The sequence below is a fragment of the Aricia agestis genome, chromosome 5, assembly GCF_905147365.1.
Source record: "Aricia agestis chromosome 5, ilAriAges1.1, whole genome shotgun sequence".
Taxonomy (NCBI): Eukaryota; Metazoa; Arthropoda; class Insecta; order Lepidoptera; family Lycaenidae; genus Aricia; species Aricia agestis.
This window is the reverse complement of record NC_056410.1, coordinates 9,461,250-9,483,249: the sequence shown is the minus strand read 5'-3', so window position 1 is coordinate 9,483,249 and position 22,000 is coordinate 9,461,250. Positions and strand designations below refer to the sequence as shown.

The following is a 22,000-nucleotide window of genomic DNA, read 5'->3' as shown; positions in this document are numbered from 1 at the left end:
CCTCCGGTAAACTCACTCACTCGGCGAAACACAGCGCAAGCGCTGTCTCACGCCGGTTTTCTGTGAGAACGTGGTATTTCTCCGGTCGAGCAAGCCCATTCGTGCCGAAGCATGGCTCTCCTACGTGCTTTATTTTTTTTCATAAGTTAGTTAATAAAAAAGATATTAACGTCCGAAAACCCAAAAAAATGGCCAGATTAGAGGTAGACTGACGTGGTGTGCAGCGTCCATAGATATAAAAAAAAAAAAAGATTTTCCTGTGTGTTCAAACACCCAGAAAACAAAACCGGCTAAAATATACAAAAAAAGGAAAACATAGGAACACCGCTCAAGCCTTACTTTAATTCCTAATGAAAAAAGTACTTAAATCGGTTAAGTTTTGGAGAAGGAATCAGCGGACAACGAATCGAAGATTTTCTGTTCTTTTATTATTAGAACTTTTGTCGTGTTGTCTCTATCGCGCTCTGAGGTGGGAGACTTGAGATTGGTGAGACAGCAATACATTTTCAAATACCTATTTTCAAATTCTCTTGCCCCTGGTGTATCCTCTTAATAATGTTAAGTATAGTGCTTTCAACTCAGTTTTTTTGACAGACTTTGATATTTTCCTTTCTATCCTTCGTTCCCTTAACATGTCCTCCTCAGTGGTAGAGTGGTTCGACTCATATCTTCGGGGAGCGGATCCGGTCTGATGAGTGATCTCAATGCGGGGGCTCAATCCCACTAGATGGCGTTCTTTCTCCTCTTTTATTCTTCTTATTAATTAACTAGCTTAAACCCCACGGCTTGAGGTCCAATCGGCACAGCGCTCGCCTGCCCTTCGTCCCACCAGCCCCCTCCGATACCTTATTGTTGACTTCTGCGCAATAACGGTCAGCAAGTAATAATACCTCAATGCAATGCTGTCAGCGCTAGAGATTAGTTTCGTGCCGCTACTTGTACTCGGATGCGATGCGGCGCTGACGCGACACTTCACGTATTATAGAATTGACGTTTTGTGTCGCGTAGTGCGGCTGGCCTCATAAAACTTCATACAAAGAATATTTGGCCGTGACGTGTCGCGTCGCGGCCGCGTAGTGTCGCTAGTGCGGTTTTACCTGTTGTCTGATACAAAGTTAAAAAATTCCACAACATGTGGCTGGAGATTGGAGTAACGGACGCCTGAGACTTGATTGACACGAACCATTTACCCTATGATTGGTTGCCGACCCGTAAACGAAGAAAGATTATCTGTGTTAGTGTACTACTACACTACTACTACAGTCTACACACACTAAAAAATAATTTGTGCGTGTTTGTTTCAATGAAAGTGGCCATCGCCGTAATCGTTGCGGGGAGATAAGATTATTAATTAAACTCAAGTTACATTGGAGGCACAGGCTTTATTATTCAAACAATTCTACATCTGCGTCAATAATATTATACCTACTTCTAAATATTGTATACCTCAATAATATAAAAAAGATATGCAACACGATCCTGAAAATATTTATTGCCTTCCTTTTATTTACTTCCATTTCAATATCAGTTTGTACAGCGCTATAAGCTATTTGATATAATTATTATTCTCTCGCACAAATTGAATGATAATAATGTAAAAAAATCGAAACTTTTTTATTTGTTTAGGCTGGATTTATATGCAGCAGCGCGAACGCGCGGTTTAGCGGCTGCATCGCGAGATGAAAAGCAAATGTATGTAAATGACTGTGCACTGCGCCGCTAGATGGGATAAATCGTCACATACCTACATTTGCTTGTAATCTCGCGGTGTAGGGTCAAGGAGGCAACAGTGACTCAGTCGACAACAGTGACTCATATAAGTTTCCACGTTAAGAGAAATCATAATTAGGTTTGTCTCTTTCACACATTGTAACACGTGACCCTTAAGCACATTTGAACTAGTCGGCCGGCAGGTGGAGTGCCGTTAGGTTGTGTTATAGACAGAAAACAAATTCCGCGTTGATAAATTTTAATTTTAAGGTAAGTTTCTTTGGATTTTTTTGCGTAAAACAATAGCAATTAGTTATAACTATTATATTTGCTGGTTGATAGATATAGTATAATCTTCATTTATACAGTTTTTTTACGAGATTGGATTTTGGTTTTGTTATTACAAATCGAAATTTTCAAAATGGCGTAGGCGTGCACAGTGGCTCAATTTTGAAAAGTACACAGTGGCTCGTGAGTCACTGTGTACCTATGTACTAATACTTCTAATTTAAATACTTATATTTTCTATATTTATTTATTTTAATTGCTATAGTTAAAGGCAAAATTGTTTGTTCTTTAGAATGCCACGACCTCAAGAAGAAAGAAAAATTGGTAATGTCCCTGCCGAGAGTATAAGAAAAGGATTGATATTAATTCGAAACGGAGAGTCTATACGTAAGGCTTCGGACAATGTTGGAGTCTCTTTTGCCACTTTAAAACGATACCATCATAAATTTAATGTTTATATATTTTTTTAAGTTTGTGATAATACTAAGAGTAGACATATTATTATTTACTTTATTTTATAAGAAAACTCATTGTTAACATAGTTTGTAGAATGTTGGTAAAATTGTTAATTCGACTGGATACTAAGTCAATAAAATTGATCTTTAAGTTTGTTTTAGTGTAAGAGAAATAAAAACTTATTTGTTTTTTCTTTAATTAATAAATAAAACCTGGATTAATTCTCGATTTTTTTATTACTCCTTTTGATGAGTCACTGTGTACCTTTAGAGCCACTGTGGACCACAGGGTTGGGTCACTGTGTACACATGGGTGTGCACAGTGGCTCAAAAGTTTTATTTTTATTTTCTATTATTTATTTTATTTTTTACTTATTTTATGGAATTGTGTTGATTCAAAATTAAACTATAATAGTTAATTAACAATATGCAAAAGTTTCACATTAATCCCGTCATAATTTATATTTAATTTACCTTTTTGAAAAACATATGAGTCACTGTTGCCTCCTTGACCCTACTGGCCAAACCGCGCATTTGGGCAAGTGCCAGTGTTGTAAAAGTTACCGATTTATCGGTAGATCTCCCGATTTTGGCAAACAAATACCGATAAAACGATTTTAGGGTATAATCTCCCGATTTACTCAATCTTAGAACATTAAACTTAATTTATATTCATTTTGTAGTTTGTAACACCAAATTTAACATTTTTATTATTATTATTTTATTCCCCAAGTTAGGGTTATTCCCCAAGGGGCAAGGCATTAGATTGGCCTTTCAATAAACAAGCAAATTTAGGCTGTAATTCATACTCACTAAAGTTGAATATTATTGTAGGGGAATATATTTTTTAAATACGTCGATATGAATGCGACAGGTTTCAAATTTTCAATTTTCATTTTTCAATTTTTTATTTTCTAATCATTCGTCCGATACGCAACTTCCCATATTGTATTAACGCAAATCAAATGTCTAGTTCAGACCCAGACAGTGATTTTCCAACCACTAGTAGTAGTACGTTCGAAACAAAAAGAAAAAGATATACTACAAAAATATAAAAAAAGAGTGGGAAACACGCCCGGAGTTTGCTGGGTGGTTACAGGCAAGCAGTAATATTAAAGATGCAAACTACGCCTATTGTCTAAGCTGCAAGAAGGAGGCTAATGATTAATAACTTTAACACGTGTTATAATTTGATTTATTTAGGCAGCAATCTCCCTATTTCTCCCGATTTTTAGTTGGTAGCAATATCCCTATTTCTCACGATTTTTAGTTGGTAGCAACACCGATTTCATAAATGTCATTTCTGCAACACTGGCAAGTGCATATAAATTCAGGCTTGAGTTTAAAATTGAATTATAATCAGCTTATATTACTATTCCAGCTTAAAATCTAGAATGAAAATGGCTCGGATTAACAATACATTTTTTTACAATAAGACCTTAACATTATTATTACATTATAATATAATATGTAACCTACTAATTTATATAAGAAAAACGAGAGAGATTCAAATTATATGAAGAGATTTATAATATTATTATTTAAATGACACCTACACACCCTTTGCCAAGAAATTCAGTTTATTGTCGTACATTATATTGTATAAAAATTTATAAATAAATAAACAAATATCGTTTTTAGTAAGTATAAAAAATAAATTAATTAATAAAAAATGTAAAATGGCCGGATATTATCACATAATATTATAAATAAAGAAAAATTGCATTACAAGCTTACATATTATAAATAATAATAATCTAATTTATGTGAACCTGCACAACATCGATGCTGATCACCCACTTTAAAAAAAAATCCTTTTAACAAGGAAATGACCACATTGGCTGCTGACATGGTCAAATTCCATAACTTGATTGCACTTGATTCAACAGTGCTGTTAACTTAGTCTACTAGAATCAAAAACCGCAATGTCCAATAAAATCATTATTGGACATTGTCGTTTTTGATTCTAGTAGACTCAACTATTTGTCAAATTATGTCTGGTAGAGCGGCAACTTTGCCAATAGTATAACAAAAATTAAATACATAATAATATGTTATAAATTATTGTAAAAATATATAAAAGTCAGTAAAAAATTAGTTTCAACACTTTATCTGTGAGTAGATCAGACCTCTGCAAATCACAACAGTACAATAACATTAAACACTATGAAAGCTACCACATAAGAAGTATAACCAAATCTCTTTGTAGCTGAACTTTTGACATAATATCCCAAAGCGTCACTACGGTAATCACCCATTTGGAATGTAAATGGCGGGGAGGACATTCTTCCATCACCACCATTAGAGTAAGCCAACACTCGCAGGTTGTAAGTCTTGCCCGGTGTCAAGTTGGTAACATATGCCTCTAGCTTGTGTTCAACTGGGATTACTGTATCATTGGCAGTACTCATGTCTTGGTCAATTTCCCATACTCTTACCTGAAAATGAATAATTTAAATGTCATTCAAATAGCACTTTCCATAAAAAAAATATAATTACTTAATAGTAAAAAAAAACATAAATATACTTTTATTCAAATAGTCAAGGAAAATAATAATATAATACATACTTTGTAACCAATAAGAGGTTCCTCTAAATCAGATGGCTGAACATATCTCCAAACGACACGAACAGTGCTAGGATTAACAGCCCACACATTTACAGATGCAGGTGGTTTCTGAGGTGCTTGTCGGTAAGTCCTCTCAAGATAGCGCTCACTCTCAGGCCCTTCTCCAGCAGAGTTGAAAGCCATTACCTGAAACATTCACCACTTATGATATTGTCGATCCCCTTAAGGCTTAATACATATAGGACTTAAAGGATTTTAAGAATCTGATATTGACTAAAACAAAATATGTAAGAAACTATATAAAATTTCTAAATAAAAAAATCGAAACAAATTAACAATCTTACCTTAACATAATAATAAGTATCAGGCTGCAATCCTACAATAAGAGCCCAGTTGCGAGTTGTCCTAGATAAATAATATATGCTGTCTTCTTCTTTGTTTTCTTGTTTCCAGTACTTGAGACGATGTCCAATTAATTTTCCTCTTAGCCTGTCACGTGTCTGATCTATGGGATTCCATGTAACATTGAGTGCTGTCGAGTTGAAGGATCGTGAGTAAACTTGCTGGGGTGCCACCTGAGGCATATCTTCTGCAGAATAAACTATAACAGGTTGGCTCTCAGGACCGGCGCCGAGGTCATTGAATGCTTGCACCTTTACAGTATATGGTGTGAAGAAGTTTTCCAATGATACGTGAACAACATGCATACCAATGTTGCCATAATCTTTAAGTAGAAGTGATTGATACTCCACCTCGGTTCCATTGCGGCGCCAAAATATTTTGTAGTGGATACCAGGGCCATTCTGAGCCGATTTAGGCAACGGCGTCCAAGTGATAGTAAGATCACCGATTTTTCCGCCACCTCCTCCAACATTTTGTGGAGCTTGACTAGGCCTATCCGCTTGAGTGGAGAATTGAGGACTCGGCGCTGATGGCTTCCCCACACCTAATACATTGACTGCTTGCACTCTAAACTCGTACACTGACCAGGGCAGTAATGTTGTCGTAACGGTAGCTCGCTTACGACCATTATATCTATCGATTTCCATTACATTCACGACATTGTCATTAATCAGGTACCAACTGGAATTCCACTGTGTGCGACCAGTTATAACGTAGCTCGTAATCGGGCGCCCGTTGGGGTTGCTGTCAGTCCATTCGAGTGTAACTGAGGACAATTGGATACTGAGTACTTGTAAACCACCCGGGGGTCCCGGTGGTCCCTCTATTCGCAGCTGAGTGCGGCTCGAGATCCGCCCAATGGCAGACTTTACTACGCACTCATATTCGCCAACATCTGAAAGGCTGACATCATATATAGTCAATTCTCCACCATCAATTTTCAATCTTTTATCAGCATAGAGATCAGCTGCCTCTTTCATTCTGATGCCATTATGATTCCAAAGATATGCAGTATCGAGTATAGGATCAATTTCAGCATTACAATGTAAGATAACAACTTGCCCCACTTGAGTAGTAATTCTGGGTGGCAAGTGTTCTACCAGCCTAGGTGCACGTAACACAATCAAGCGACCCCTACTTTCATCAGAACCATACTGGTTTTTAGCTACACAGGTATAGACTCCCTCATCATCTCTCGACAGCTGCCTTATAATGAGGTTTCCTGTTTCTGTTATGAACCTTTTACCTCCGGCACCTATTACAATATTATCTTTCTTCCATGTGAAAGTAGGTTTAGGTGCTGCCTCTGGATTGCATTTTAAAGTTACATTTCCACCTTCTGACCCATATGTTTCCGACTCTAATGGTCGCTTTTTAAATGAAGGCTTTAATGAAAGCACCCGTAATTGTCCAGAAGAAAATTTAGATTTTAGTTGATTTTTGGCTTCACATTGATAGGTCCCAGGATCTCTCGTGGGATCCAAGTACTTAATGATTAAAACATTGTCTTGTATAATATACCTATCTCTGTCTTCAGTTTCTAAAGTATCCATTGATAATTTATTACCATTTTTCCACCAAGTATAATTCACATCAGGTATACCAAAAGCTTCACAGTTCCAATGTAGATCACCTTTATTATCCATGTGTTTGTTTTGCAATGGTATGGTGAAATTTGGTTCCGCTTGAACCTTTAGAAACACACTATTTGCTATACGTGCCCTATCATTACGCACATCACAAATGTATTCTCCTTCGTCTTCAACACCAACATTTGGAATGGTCAAAACTCTATCAAAATTGCTTAAGTATGCTTTTTTTGGTACGTTACCATACTTTCTGGTCCAATTATAGGACGGTACGGGATACCCGAAAGAGATGCATTCTAAACGAACTTCCTGACCTACGATAGGAGCTTCTGGAAATACTTTGGGGAAGTTATTTGGGAACTTCAACTGCTGGTAATCGGAATGCGGATATACAAGAAGAGAGAAAAAAGGTCCATTCCTTCCTGCATCAGAAACTTTACTCATCACATTACAGCTGTAGTTGCCTCTATCGATTGTCTCCAAAGCCGAAAAATACAATCCACCATCATTGGACACAAAGACACGTTTATCTTCTTCCACTAGATTAGGAAAGTAATTACGAGCCCACAGAAAATTCACAGAAGGATAATATGAGGGGGGATCACAATACATAACCTTTCCCCAATATTGATTTCCACTTTCTACTGGTCTTTTTTGATTAAATTCTCTAATGAATCCAAAAGAGAGTCTCACAGATTCCGATCTTATAGTTCCAAACTTGTTAGAAGCAGTGCAATGGTACTTTGCATTATCCTTATCAGCATCAGGATTATATATCATCATAGATCCACCGCTTAATATGAACCTAGAGTCAGAAAGTGGGTCTATTTCTGAGTAAACATTATTATCAACTTGATAATCTTCTCTATACCACTTGTATGTCGGAGCAGGAAAGCCACCAGCTATGCAAGTCAATTGCACATAATGGTTCCTGAGAGGATCATATATTGTATCTACTGGTTCCTGAATGAAATAAGGACCCATTGGAATTCGTTCAGGGTCAAATGTTTCAAGACCATAAGTGAATGACCTCTCTTCCTCAATTAAGTAATGTAGCCTCTGAGTTTGCCCCTCACAGATAGAATGTATATATTGAGTACCTTCTAGTGCTACAAGTCCCCACTTACCTTCCTCCTGGGAATATTTGTAGGCCAAATAGTCTCTAGGGAGAAGATTGTAGCTAGTGTATGTAGCTTTCCTGTCATCAATAAATGCATTCTCCAAACCCGAGAGCTGGGATCCATCAACATCGTTTGTCCAATATCCGGGCGTTTGCTGATGTGCTCCAATGTACCAGGAACCCCTCTGGGGATCTATGTTCATCAATGTGGTGATAATGAAACCGTGTTCCTCTGGACTATTAACGGCTACCAAATCTGCTTCATAGGCTTGACAGATCTTGCGAGCTTCGTTGCGAGGGCGGTCCGGAGACTTCGTAAACCGGTAGCACGATTCTCTAAATCGTTTCCAGTGAGGAGGACAACGATATCTTTCTTCGTAATCTAAGCCCGCGTAATACGATGCAGTATTTTGTGGATCCACGCCGTTATCTCCATCGCCGTAGAGATCAGAATTGGAATTGTCTTGATAAAAAGAGCTTTGGGATTGATAACTGTAATCGTTTCCATTCACTGGGAAACTCCCGTAGGGCACTTGGGAGTTCGGTCGGTAGTAACTTACATTCTTATTGTTTTCCGATGAGTAAGTTTGTTGATTGTAGTTTGGATTAAACGGAAGTGGCTGGTCTAAGCCTTGACCACAAATTCCACATATAATCAGAACAAAAAACCAAATTTCCTTCATAGTTTTTATACTTGTTAAACTTTTATGAAGATTTACACCATTACTGTGTTTACATTAAGTATTACGGTTCACAATACTTTATAATATTGGTCTATTTATCTTAATTTAAAAGAAATAAAAACACAAAAGCGACAAACGGCCCAGAAAAATCAAATTTCTGAGTAACTACCAAAAATATTTTACTTCAACTACTAACTTTGTCTATGGTCAATTCTTGTTGTCAAGCGTCGAGCCTCGCCCATTCATGAAATAAGTACACCACAGATTAAGCGCTTAAAGGCCGGCGAGGCGAGCACCTTCAGACTTCAGTGTCAAATATGATTTTATACTTTATCTTAATTATGGTAATACATAGTATCGCTTGAGGAATTAAGAAGAAATCAAGTAATTCCGTTCCGTACATAAAAAAAAACTTTAATTATAGTTTTGCACTCCAATTATAGAGTTGCACTCCAGGAGTGCCGGCAGAAGTGATATATATATATATATATATATATATATATATATATATATATATATATATATATATATATATATTATATATATATATATATATATATATATATATATATATATATATATATATATATATATATATATATATATATATATATAATATCTCTCCATTGGCTATTGAAACCACATATGACGTAAAATAGGATCAATGAAATTTTTAGAGCTACCGATACGATCACGCAGTTTTTACATCTGGTAGCCCTGGCCCGTTTGAAATTTAAAGTAATATGTAGGTAGGTACAGTGCGTCAAGAATGTCTAGGAGGCGAAACTTTTTTTATAAGCAATAGCAACACTCTTTTGACATTTGTCCCTTTGTTGTATCAATACTCTATGACATAAAATTTACAAAACAAAGATTTTCAATTTGCTTAAATTTAGTTTTACAATGAGAAAACAATATGTTACTGTGATTATTATTAATAATTAAAGTGAAAGACGTGTCATAGTGCTGAAAATTTAAAGATTTTCTTTGAAGAAAAATAGTAATACGCGAAAATATCACTGAAATTCTCGCGTCCACATTTCCGATTCTGATCGCACAATCGCCATAGTAGCAGGTAATTAAGCGTTTGTTTTATCAATTTTATTTGTTTATTTTATTGTATAATGCAATTCTAAGTAGCCTGAGTAAGTATTATGTGGTGTAATAAAACAACAATTTTACTTAAACCTTAAGTTTACGTAAACAATGAACTGTCAAAGAAATCTATCATATAACGCGCCTAACAATGATTGATACTTTGACTTAGGTGCTTTGCGTTTTTAGACGTAGGTATATAAAATTCTCGTGTCACAGTGTATGTGCTTAACTCCTTCACTTTGATGCAGCGTAATATAATATTATAATTATTACGTTTTATGTTTACAGGTAGCAGAAAAAGCGTTTAACGAAATAACCGAAATGACTGGGAGAATTTATGATATCATTTTGAAAAACTGAAAATAAATACAAGGAGTGGGAATTAACCCTTAATTAGGATATCCTTAATTCGATATTGAAGAGCTGATTATTGAAGATGAAAGTGCCTCTTCACTGTGACACCACTGCTGTAACTACATGGACCTAGAAAGTGGCCATGATTCTGTTTCTGGCTGCATTGTAGAATATTATTTGGATGATCATATTTTATTAAAATAACAAAACCCTGTTTTTCACTTATTTATTTTTTGTATTTTCTTAAATAAGTATTTCCATAATAAAAAAGGAGTGAGCTTGTCTCAGCTCTCACTGGTAATCAAAGTTGAACGTGGGAGAGCCATGCTTCGGCACGAATGGGCCGGCTCGACCGAAGAAATACCACGTTCTTACAGAAAACTGGCGTGAAACAGCGCTTGCGCTGTGTTTCGCCGAGTGAGTGAGTTAACCGGAGGCCGAATCCCCCTCTACCCTATTCCCTTCCCTACCCTCCCCTATTCCCTTCCCTTACCTTTGCTACCCTCCCCTATTACCCTATTCCCTGTGCGACGGAAGTTGCTTTCCATCAGGTGACCCGTTTGCTCGTTTGCCCCCTTATTTTATAAAAAAAGTAGCTCTGCAGCTCTCAGGGAGAGGGTACTTAAATAACAGGTGTTATAAATTCATAATAATATGTAGCACTAGTGACTAGATGTCCCGGTGAACTTCGTGTCACTTATAAACCTTCCCTGGACTTCCAGGAATATTTAAAGACTAAAATTACCCACATCAGTTCAACCGTTTAATCGAGTTATTGCATTTTTTATATAGTCCGTCAAGAAAGTGAAGAAATCAAAAAGTGGCAACATCGTAGTGTCATTTCTTTTTAGGGTTCCGTACCCAAAGGTTAAAAACGGAACCCTATTACTGAGACTTCGATTTCTGTCCGTCTGTCTCCAGGCTGTAACTCAAGAATTGTAATAGCTAGAGAGTTGAAATTTTCAAAGACTATGTATTTCTTTATAACAACAAATACTAAAAACAAAATAAATTAAATATTTAAGGGGGGCTCCGATACAACAAACATAATTTTTCAAACATTTTATGCTCGGTAACAATGATGACAACAAGTAGGCACTTGAAATTTTCACAAAGGCCATAATTATAATATGTGTTATTTAATAATTATTAATAATATTTAAATAAAATAAAAATTTAAGGGGGACTCCCATACAAAAACAAAATTTTGGCTGATTTTTGCTCTAAAACGGTACGGAACCCTTCGTGCGCAAGTCCGACTCGCACTTGACCGATTATTTCTTAGATTGATTTTAAAGGGATGACACTACGATGTTGCCACTTTTTAATTTCTTCACTTTCTTGACAGAGACAGACTATGACATATACAAAGATTATAATAGCTAGGTACTTTACATTGATTAGATTGTTTCTTGTAATGTCGTAAATTAAACACACAATATAACTACATCATAATTATTTCAAATTTTCTTAACTACATAATATATATATATATATATATATATATATATATATAAATAATAATATTTACACTGTATTGTACTATATTTAAACTGTATTTAATTTAAAGTATCAAAATCTTTTATAGTGACTGGATACAGTGTGGCCATACGAGGCCACACCGGAAACAAGTAGCGACTCTATTAATGTCGTGACTTTTTTGACGGGCTATAGTAAATAATGTTTATTTTTCTCATTTAAATTATACCCTAATCTGTGATTTTTCTCTAAGATAGAACACTTAAGGCGAGGATAAACCCCAATTTATTATTCCGTGACTCCCGGTTTACCTAGTTCCAATATAATAACGAAGTGTTAAAAAATATGAGATATAAACAATGAGTTTCTAAAATACTTAGTAACATAGAATATCATTGGATATAAAGCACAATATTTAAAATACCTTAAACCATAAACATTTTAATAAAACGTAATACTTTGGCTGTAATTAATTTACAAACTCACCTCCGATAAAAATCTATTTCATCGAAATATAAGTATTAATTAGGATAATTATACATTTTATTTCAATAAATTGTTAGTAAATCTATATTAAAATGCCCTTAACCGAACAATTTTGTTTCTTAATATTTATTTCCAAAGATATTTTAAAAAAACATGAAAAATAGAGAAGATCCGCCCGAGAACCTACAGTTTTATGCTAAGCTAAAATGAATCTTATTGCGATGCGTATACGCTTGGTCTTTGGTTGTGTGCAAGATTATCGTTTTGGATTGAGATTAATCCCCACCTTATCGCCGTACTCAGAGATATTTAATTGTGATTAACCTTCAATTTAATGAAGAGTTTGACAGATAATGTATGGGGCTTATGTCAAATTTTTGAAGTAATTAATGTTCCACTCTGAGTGCGGCAGTAATACTTACTCCTATGATATGAAGTGTGATGGAGTCTATGGAATATGGATGGAATGCTATATTATGCAGATGAAGGTAGGTAGCTAACTAGCTACTAAGATACAGAATTTAATTTTTTACGCCGTAGTTGTGATTTGTAGACTTATTTGTCGAGCCTTTCTTTATGCCTTAGTAATTAGTTATTATTTACCTTAAATACAAAAAATTAAAAACAATAAGTAGATATCATCATTTATTTTCGCTTTTATAACATTTAAATTATTAAAGTAATATTTATATTACAGGGTGCTGCTCCAAGAGCACTAATAATATTATGATTCGACTGGCTTAGTTCATTCGAAAAAAAATACCTTATTGCTTACCTTATCCATATTTTACTCTCAACAAGTTATTAGTGTGATCAGAAAAGTTATGTATGTACTTACTTACACAAAAAATATTTTCATAGTATGAATTCATCACAGATTATTCCTGTATTCACTCCATAAACATTAATCCTTATCCATCTTAGGAGTTAGGATGCGAAGGTGAAGATTTTTTGGGATAAGTATATACAAAGGAACAAACTAAACCAGTCTTTGATTACCATAAGCATGTTTTTTAAAACCAAAACTGGTACTTTTAACTTTTTAGCAGCACAATAAATAAATTATAAAATATGCAGTTTATAATTTGTAAGTAAGTATGTGAAAAGTCATAACTATTTACAGTGTTAATGTTGCGATATGCAAAGTATTATTTTACTGATTTCCTAGCAATGCATCATATCAATAAAAATATAATATTTTAACATAAATAAAAATAAATTTAATAAAAAATATACTTATTAAATAAAAATATATTTTTTATTAAATATGGTATGTAGGTATAAATGTACAATAAAAATATAAAATGTTGACATACATTAGCAAACATAACAAAAAAAACAAGTAATTTATAATTAATAAAATAAAAATGTCACTAAGTAATTACCTAGTACCTAGTAAAATAATCTCAGAAATTTTACTAAGATTTCATTCGTTTATAAAATTCTAATACCTACTGAAACAAATTGGAAGTCCAGAATCCAGATCATAATATTATTAGGTTAATTATGTAAAGCTGTCATAAAATTATACATTTGTCATACATTATATTATGTACAGTTTGGTTTTACATTTGCTACTCGTCCTGGTTTTTCTTGTGAGCAATTAGTACTGTCATACATTTCCTATCACCTGGACAATAAGCTTTGTATTATAATAATAAAATAAAATTAGTGCTACTGAACTAGATAAGTAATAAAGAGAAACAGATTATTAGAAATAACTTAAAATTATTATCTACCCAAAAACATTAATTGCACACTCACATTGAAATTAAACTAAACTTATAATTAACTGGTAACTATATTGGTATATTATGCTAATATTAAACTATGTATTTGCAGCACAATTTTTCTAATTATTATTACATATAAAAACAACACCATACACCAATGCAGCAATGTTAAATAGCACCCATGAACAATATACATTTAAAGCATTTGAATTATATTTACACATTTATTTACATTATCATTATTTGCAATACCTATTGTTCGCATACTTAACTAAAAATTATTTAAATTTATTGGTTATTAAAACGTTATATTATTTACTACAATATATTATATTATTTACACCTATATCTATTATATTACAGAATCCTAACAGTATTAGATACAATATTATGGTTTTAATTCTTATAGGTCATCATATTATTGACTGAGTAGGAGAAGTTATACATACTATAATTACTAAAGAGTGAAGTGAATAGTGATAACAGCAGTAATATCAGGATCAATTTAATGTCAGGATGAAATTACTTTACATTTTAAATTATTAATTTATAAAGTGCTGTCAAATGTTACATTTTAAATATACAGCCGAACATATTATAACCTCCTCCTTTTTGGAGTCGGTTAAATACATCCAATTTCATGCCCAGCCTCATTTTATTCAGTCATTCCATTACACCATATAAGTTTGCTGTATTTAGAATCGGTATTGATCACAGTCCACAGACATAGATCTTGATCTTGATCATGATCTATGTCTGTGTTATTGATACTAACTAATCTTATTCTTATTCTCATATTTTAAGAAGTATACAAGAGTTTTACTTGTATATTTCTTAAAATTTCTAGATATGTACTTTTGGTTGTATCTCGAAAAATTGTTATGTGTGTACTAGGGATCACTAATGTCAACTAACAATAACAGTCTCAATTTTAAGCAGTTGCCTCAACTTGTCAGTGACTCGTATTAAGGCTACTTTCGAGGCGCGTATGTTGACTTTCTCTCCGGCGCATAACAGTTGATGACACTGAGCTCTTTCCAAGAACTCCTGTGTCTTTATTTCTCGCAAAAGTTCTTTGGGAGACCCAGACCCGCAATGTATCTGTTTCAGTAAACTTTCCTTTGACTTTATCTGTAACGAAAAAAATATAATTGAAAACATACCGCACGACAAAACAAGTATTTTTCAGTTTTTACAGAAGGTTCGGAAATCATATAGGAAAGCAGAAAAAAAAATAAAGTCTAAATATTTAAAAACATTAAAATCTCAGGAACTACTTGAATTGTAGGAATGAAATAAAGTACAAAATTTGTGTTTCTTAATGATCAATCTAATCAACTGGGTAGCAATTTTACAAACCCTCGTAATTAATTTAAATAAAATAATTTCGTTTTCAAGGAGTCAAAAAATGACTAATTTAAAATTTGATTTTCTTAAAAACGAAGTAAAATGCGCACTCGGGAGTTATACTCTTGCATTTGAAGTATAAGACGCCATCGACTCATTGCATTAACTTAGTCATGTCCGATTTTGGGATTTCTAAAACACTGTGCTATGGTACGATAGTCGGCCAACATAAAATTGTATATGTGCGGTGGCCCTTATCTATTCTGTGGTACATCGTCAATCGTGTCGTGTCGTTATCGTCGCAGTATGAAAACGCCCAATGCGTATATACTTAAACTTGCTTGATTGTCGTTTTTCGCATTTACGTCATATTATTATACTTATTAAATAGTCAAAATTAGGGGTACCTGCAATATGTTGGTAATATCCTGCAGCAGGCACCAATATCCTTCAACGGCTTGTCCTGTACTGGACCGCAGACTGTAAAATGGTGGTAGCGGGGCTTCACTGCACTGAATCTCGATCGTGGAGTCAGGCGGCGGCGGGGGTGATGCGGGCGGTGGTGACGACAACGGATCACAGCCCAGGGATTCACGATCTATAGTTACAATAATGCCCATTAATTAATCTTTGACCTTATGATTACCATGGAATACTAAGTCACGTTATAGTTCTTGCAATCTACGAGTGCGCGGCGCCCTTAGTTGTGTGAGTGACCATATCTATACACGCGTACATGGCTCGCTCGCTACTGACTGCTCCGCTAGCTCCGTCAGGTACGCATACTAACGAAAATGTCTATTCACAATTACAACTACAAATAAAGGCTACGCGCGCTCGTAGATTGCAAGAACTGTAATTGAATTTTAGATAACGACAGCATTTAAAACAAGTGATGGAATATTTTAATAAAAAATTTAAAAATATTACGTGCAACTTTTGTTAAATATTTCTAATATATATGTATATATAATATACCTAGTCGGTCCCAAAGTCATAAATTAAAATAATGATAATAAGTAATAACAAAAGTACCTATCAGATTTTAGTGAATTATATAATATCAATTTAAAGTAAATGGAATAAGAAATTAGAATAACTTAAAATTATTAAAAAATGTCCTCTCTTTTAATCTTATTTTGAATAGCCCTCAATCGCCGCGGCCAGTCATCTATTTGCAGCACGCACCATATTCAAGTCGATTTCAGCGACTGTTATTCGTAATGATGCCTCATGCCTTCAGGGTCTCCAAATTTTTATGGGGTTTATTACAGACCTTCCCCTCTAAGACTTGTTAAATTTTATAGTCCAAAGAATTAAGGTCCGGGCTGGAAAAAGGCTAATCCTCGTGTCTAATGAAGTCGATGTTTTGACGCTCAAACCAGGATTGAGTGCTCTTGGCTTTGTGTGCAGGCGCAGTGTCCTGGTGGAACACGAATTGATATCCGGAAAATAGCGTGGTGGGCAGGCCTTTGACAAGCAGGCACTGATTTTGACCCCTTTTTCACAAAAAATGAACCTCAATGGACTGTAATAGGACAATTCCAACCAGACCATCAACGATGATGGATGATGGCCATGTTACACCCGCGGAACTTTTTTTGCTGCTTCTTCGGAGCTCTTAGCGTACACTAACATTTTGTTTGTTGTATGTGGTTGTACCTACTTCTCTTCAATATCGGAATTTTTTTCGTCCGTAAAGAAAATATCACGGTGTCGGTTTTTCGCGTACCGCTTTAACAACTCCCGGGATCTTTTAAGCCTTATTGCTTTGAGACGATTATTAAGTAAGTGCCCACATTTTTTTTTATGCTCGTAGACAAAGGTCTTCATTTAAAACCTTTCTGCAACGCCATCAACTTCTGTTTTCGGACTGGATTTCTTGCTATGCGCGCCTTGATAGCTTTGACCACTGCTGGTGTTCTTGCGGAGCGTTGCCGGCCAGTTTTTTTCTTGTCCTCAACACTGGACTTCACTGTACCTATCAAATATCAATAGTACGATACACAAACCTAAGCATAATATTCAAATTTTTTGAGCAACATGAAAATGGTACTCGGCGTGTGCCCACTGCCCACAGCGATGCAACGCTAAAACAGCTATTCGGTTTTCTAATTTCTTTTAAACGTCCATCGCGAAAAAGAGCGGTAAATTATTGTTTTTTGTTATTAAAATAATAGTCAAATATTCAAAAGATAATGCAATAATATTTACATGAAATCATGTTCGAATTTTAAAAATTATGTGCCAGTGGCAAAACTTTGGGACCGACTAGTTTATACATAATAAGTAAGTAAGGTAAAAGCACTAATGGCAGACGCTTTAAGGAAACATAAAACATTTGAATGTTATAAAATATATATTTATGAAAATAAAGGATTGCTAACTTCTTCCATGTCTTCAGTAACTCTTACAAAACAAAACTATTATAATCATCCTCTGACAAATCAATTAAAAAATATATTATTTGTCTTTTTGTAGACTTAGTCATAACAACTAATAGATGACATCACAGAAAACGAACATCGCTAATAGTAGACACCAATATGAACTAATAGTAGACATAGAACATTACATTACATTTTTCCTATTATTAGGTATTTATTTGCCGTCAGTTTGTCAATAGAATTATATTTTCAGAGAATTGTGGTGATATTTGCAGTAGAATAAACTACAAAATAACTTTAGTATGTATTGCAAAACTAAAAGATGAGATCCATGTCATCTATTAGGTTTTTTACATTTTCAAGAACTAATAGTAGACACCCTCTATATTGTTAGGGAAAATGGATAAAAAATCATAAATAAACATTAATTAGTCTATACAACATGGCCATGAATCCAATGAAATCAATAGAAATTACAAAAAATCAAATAAGTGTCACATAAGTGTATTCAAAACTTACGTGCAAAATTTCGCCTTCCTTAACCTATTTGCCACGGACGTAAAATTTTACGTCCGTGCTATTTGCTAAGAAATTGCCGAGCGCGTGTTGACGCGGTCAAATTATTTACGAAAACTGATCCCATTTCAAAATTTTGTTCCCGAAGGCGTCCCTAATATATTTTTTCACATCAACAGATAGCTTGAGAAGCTTATAAAATTTATAGTGTTGAGAAAAAATTAGAGTAATTCTTATTTTAATGGTATTTTTGTCGTAAGTGTCATCTATTAGTTCCGAGTCTACCATTAGTGCTTTTACCCTAGATGGGTATTTTTATTTTTGGTTATAAGCCCCATTTGACAAAACGTTCTTAGGGGGATATTAGATTATCATATATATTGGATCCGAGATCATTGAGTCAATGATATTGGATAATGTAATATATGATTCATTTCTTCCTTGATCATAGATTTTTGACATTTGCTGAGAGATTGGATCCAATGCGGTCATAGAAATAGGTGTTGCCAGTTATTTAATATAAAAAAGAGTTTTTCATTTCTTGTTCGTTAATATGTTTCAAATAATGTAATGTGATTATTTTTCTAATTATTATACTTGAATAATCTTGCTGAAATAACAAAAAACAAGCCATATTAAAAATGAAGATGTCTTTTGACAAATCAAATTCTCTGAGATCTAGTAACCCTGACGTCAATACCTGTCAGCGTTAGCGCTCTCTATTGGCTATTGCAACCACATATGACGTAAAATAGGATCAATGAAATATGATAATGTAATATGCAGATATGATCAAATGATCATATATATTGGATCCTATAATATATGATCATAGAAATGATCCAACATATATGATAATGTAATACCCCCCTTAGAAGTAAAACGTAAGGACCGGGACACATAAACACGATACGACATCGTGTCGTACCACGATGCGGCGTCGTTTCACGATGCGACATCGCGTCGTGGGACTCTACGGCGAGCATCGTAAAAAACTACGTTGCGACATCGTAACGTGCCACGATACACGGCACGAGGTCGCATCGTAGAAACTCACGATACGTCATCTATGAATTTTGAATAACAACACAGCAATCGTTGTATCGTGTTTATGTATCCCGGCCCTAAGGTATCTCTTTTCTTTAATTATTATTGTGGTTTTTAACATTTTTAATAATCAATGACATTACTAGATGGCGCCCGCAACTCCGTTGTGCCAAATTTCGTTTATCTTGCGAGAATAGCGAATATGCCGTCATCTGATCATGAAATATACTTACCTATTATTTCTGCAGGCGATGGAAATATCCAGGGTTCCACTGATAGTCCCTGGACATCGGCTATGTGCAGCCGTAGTAACTTTGCCGCCGCTCCATCTGCTAACTCCTCCGGCGTTTGACCTGCATATGTGCCCAGTATTGGGTCTGCGCCATATGCTAACAATAGGCGTATGACTTCCACATGTGAATTTTCGCAAGCTTCGTGTAAAGGTCTGAAAAAGTAGTACCCAATATTTATAAGTATTTAATATCTACTTACTTCAGAATAAAAAAAAATAATAAAATTCATAGCCCAGTAGGGATAGTTCACTGTTCAGCCTTGTATGGGAAACTGAAATTATATATTAATCAGAAATTTTTTGCACCAGTATTTAGAGGAGTTCACAAATAGCTTAAGGCGACGCCTTGATAATTTGGCTGTAGCGACATCGATTTTTCTCAGCAATGACTAAAGCTAAGAAATTAAAGTTCATTGTCAGTATTCATCATGTCTTTGTCTTTGAATTACCCATAGCATAACACGATTGGTCAACTTTTATAACACAGAATAATCAATCAAAAAGACCTCTTTAAAAAAGGGATTCCTATTTTGCCAATAGAGGGGAGTGATTTAAGCTTCCAAAATTTATACATAGATTGGTTCAAGCATACACTTTATTTTGCCCATTGCTTATATGAAATACAGACTACTTAGGGATACTACGTATTATGAAATGTATTAATGGTTTTTAAATTACCCGACAAAAACCATTTTGTTGCTTACGCCCTTTCCATTTTTTGCTGTTTCTCAAACATATCCAACACGGTTTTTTACTTTACCGCGCCGTCACCTTAAATTCAAAAACTCGACCAAATCCGACGTGTGCGTTAGCCGCCGCCCGCCATATTGGTTTGAAGGTCCAATCTTTTTTTAGCTATATCTCCTTTATACGAAAATGATAAGGACTAAATTTGTTGTAAATTTAATTTTCTACATTTTGAATTATTATTATTTTCATTGCAAAATCAATATTTATGGAGATAAATGCAAAAAACAAGTCAAAGTATAATTTCGCTTGTATGTCAATTATTATCGAATTTAGCGAAAGTAATTGTATAAACAAAGTTGTGGGTGATAGATCATTAAATTTCCTACAAATTTGATCCTTATAACTTTTTTTAGAAATCAAAAGCTCTTAAGCTCTGGATACCCAAGCGACTGGATAAAACTGAATATTTCTGATCATGAATTAGATTAGACCCTATAACAATAACGGCACCTGAATCATTATTAAAAAATTGGCCAAGTGCGAGCCGGACTCGCTCATGAAGGATTCCGTACCATTATAAGGCAAAATATATAGACAAAAATTTGTGCTTTTTGTATTTCTAAAATTTATTTATTAAATATTTATTTTAATTTTATTATTATTTATTAAAGTACAAACACAATTAAATATTATATGCTTATTTTTATTGTCTTAGTGCTGCTATTTTTGATAAAGAGCAAAAAAGGCCACTAAAATCCTGTTTGTTATACGGGAGCCCCGAGCCCCATCAAATATCAAATGTATACCTACTATGATTTTAGTATTTGTTGTTATAGAGGGAAACAAAATACATAATATCTGAAAATTTCAACTCTCTACCTATCACCATTCTTGAAGCCTGGAGAGTGGAGACAGACAGACGGACAGACAGCGAAGTCTTAATTTTAATTGTGGTTAATTTAATTTTATTTAACGATCTACATTTAATTTAATGAGCTACAAATTTATTTCTGTATTTGAATGCAGAAAAAAATACAGAAATAAACTTGTAAACTAACATAACTATCGTGATTCAGGTCAAACAGGAAAATTATACTCGATTGTTTTTTGCAGTCATTTCCGTAAATATTGATTTTACAATATAAATTATAAGGACTAAAGTTGTAGGGAATTAAATTTGTGACAAATTTGATCCTTATCATTTTCTTAAAAAAATAAAATAAAGGAGATATAGCTAAAAAAAGATTGGACCTTCAAACCAATTTGGCGGCTAACGCACTCGTCGGATTTGATCGAGTATTTGAATTTAAGCTATTTGTGACCTCTAAACACTGGTGCAAAAAAATCTGACTTATTGTTATGATTAATTATAATTATAAAAAAACTCTAACTCTACTCGGGTATCATTTTTATCAGCAACTATTAAAATAAATTCATTTAAGATAGCAATAGCCTATTTAGTTAAATATAATTATTCATTTAAAAAAAATAAAACCTACCGTATTCCTCCCTGGGCTGCAGCAGAAACATTAGCTCCGTATTGTAAAAGCAATCGCGCAATCCTAACATGGCCTTTCGCGGATGCAACGTGTAATGCTGTAAAACCAGCGTTGTCTTTTGCTGACGGGTCTACTTTCATTTTTTCCAAACAATATGCAACACAGTCCTGGAATACAAGATACAGATATAGGTAAAGTGCAATCAAACCCTAAAAAAATAAGTGAGGCAAAACAATATCCAACAAGGTAAAAATTT

General features: G+C 34.2%; 2 protein-coding genes across 5 annotated transcripts in view; both read right to left on the bottom strand.

The window, feature by feature from the left end:
• Positions 1-4,558: 4,558 nt before the first annotated feature.
• On the bottom strand, positions 4,559-8,931 carry LOC121726860 (contactin). Its single transcript, XM_042114473.1, has 3 exons — positions 5,367-8,931; positions 5,023-5,208; positions 4,559-4,891 (listed from the first exon to the last, which is right to left on the bottom strand). The coding sequence occupies exons 1-3, from the start codon at positions 8,814-8,816 to the stop codon at positions 4,592-4,594; spliced, it is 3,936 nt and encodes a 1,311-aa protein (XP_041970407.1). The 5' UTR covers positions 8,817-8,931; the 3' UTR covers positions 4,559-4,591.
• A 5,358-nt stretch (positions 8,932-14,289) lies between these two features.
• LOC121726858 overlaps positions 14,290-22,000 on the bottom strand; it is a 65,567-nt gene continuing 57,856 nt past the window's right edge. For all 4 annotated transcript variants that reach the window (XM_042114468.1, XM_042114470.1, XM_042114469.1 and 1 more), the window contains 4 exons: positions 21,745-21,911; positions 19,497-19,708; positions 15,721-15,911; positions 14,290-15,097 (listed from right to left, as the gene is read on the bottom strand). In XM_042114468.1, the coding sequence (XP_041970402.1) occupies positions 14,873-15,097; positions 15,721-15,911; positions 19,497-19,708; positions 21,745-21,911 (795 nt within the window). In that variant the 3' untranslated portion in view covers positions 14,290-14,872. The remainder of the gene's footprint in view (positions 15,098-15,720; positions 15,912-19,496; positions 19,709-21,744; positions 21,912-22,000) is intronic.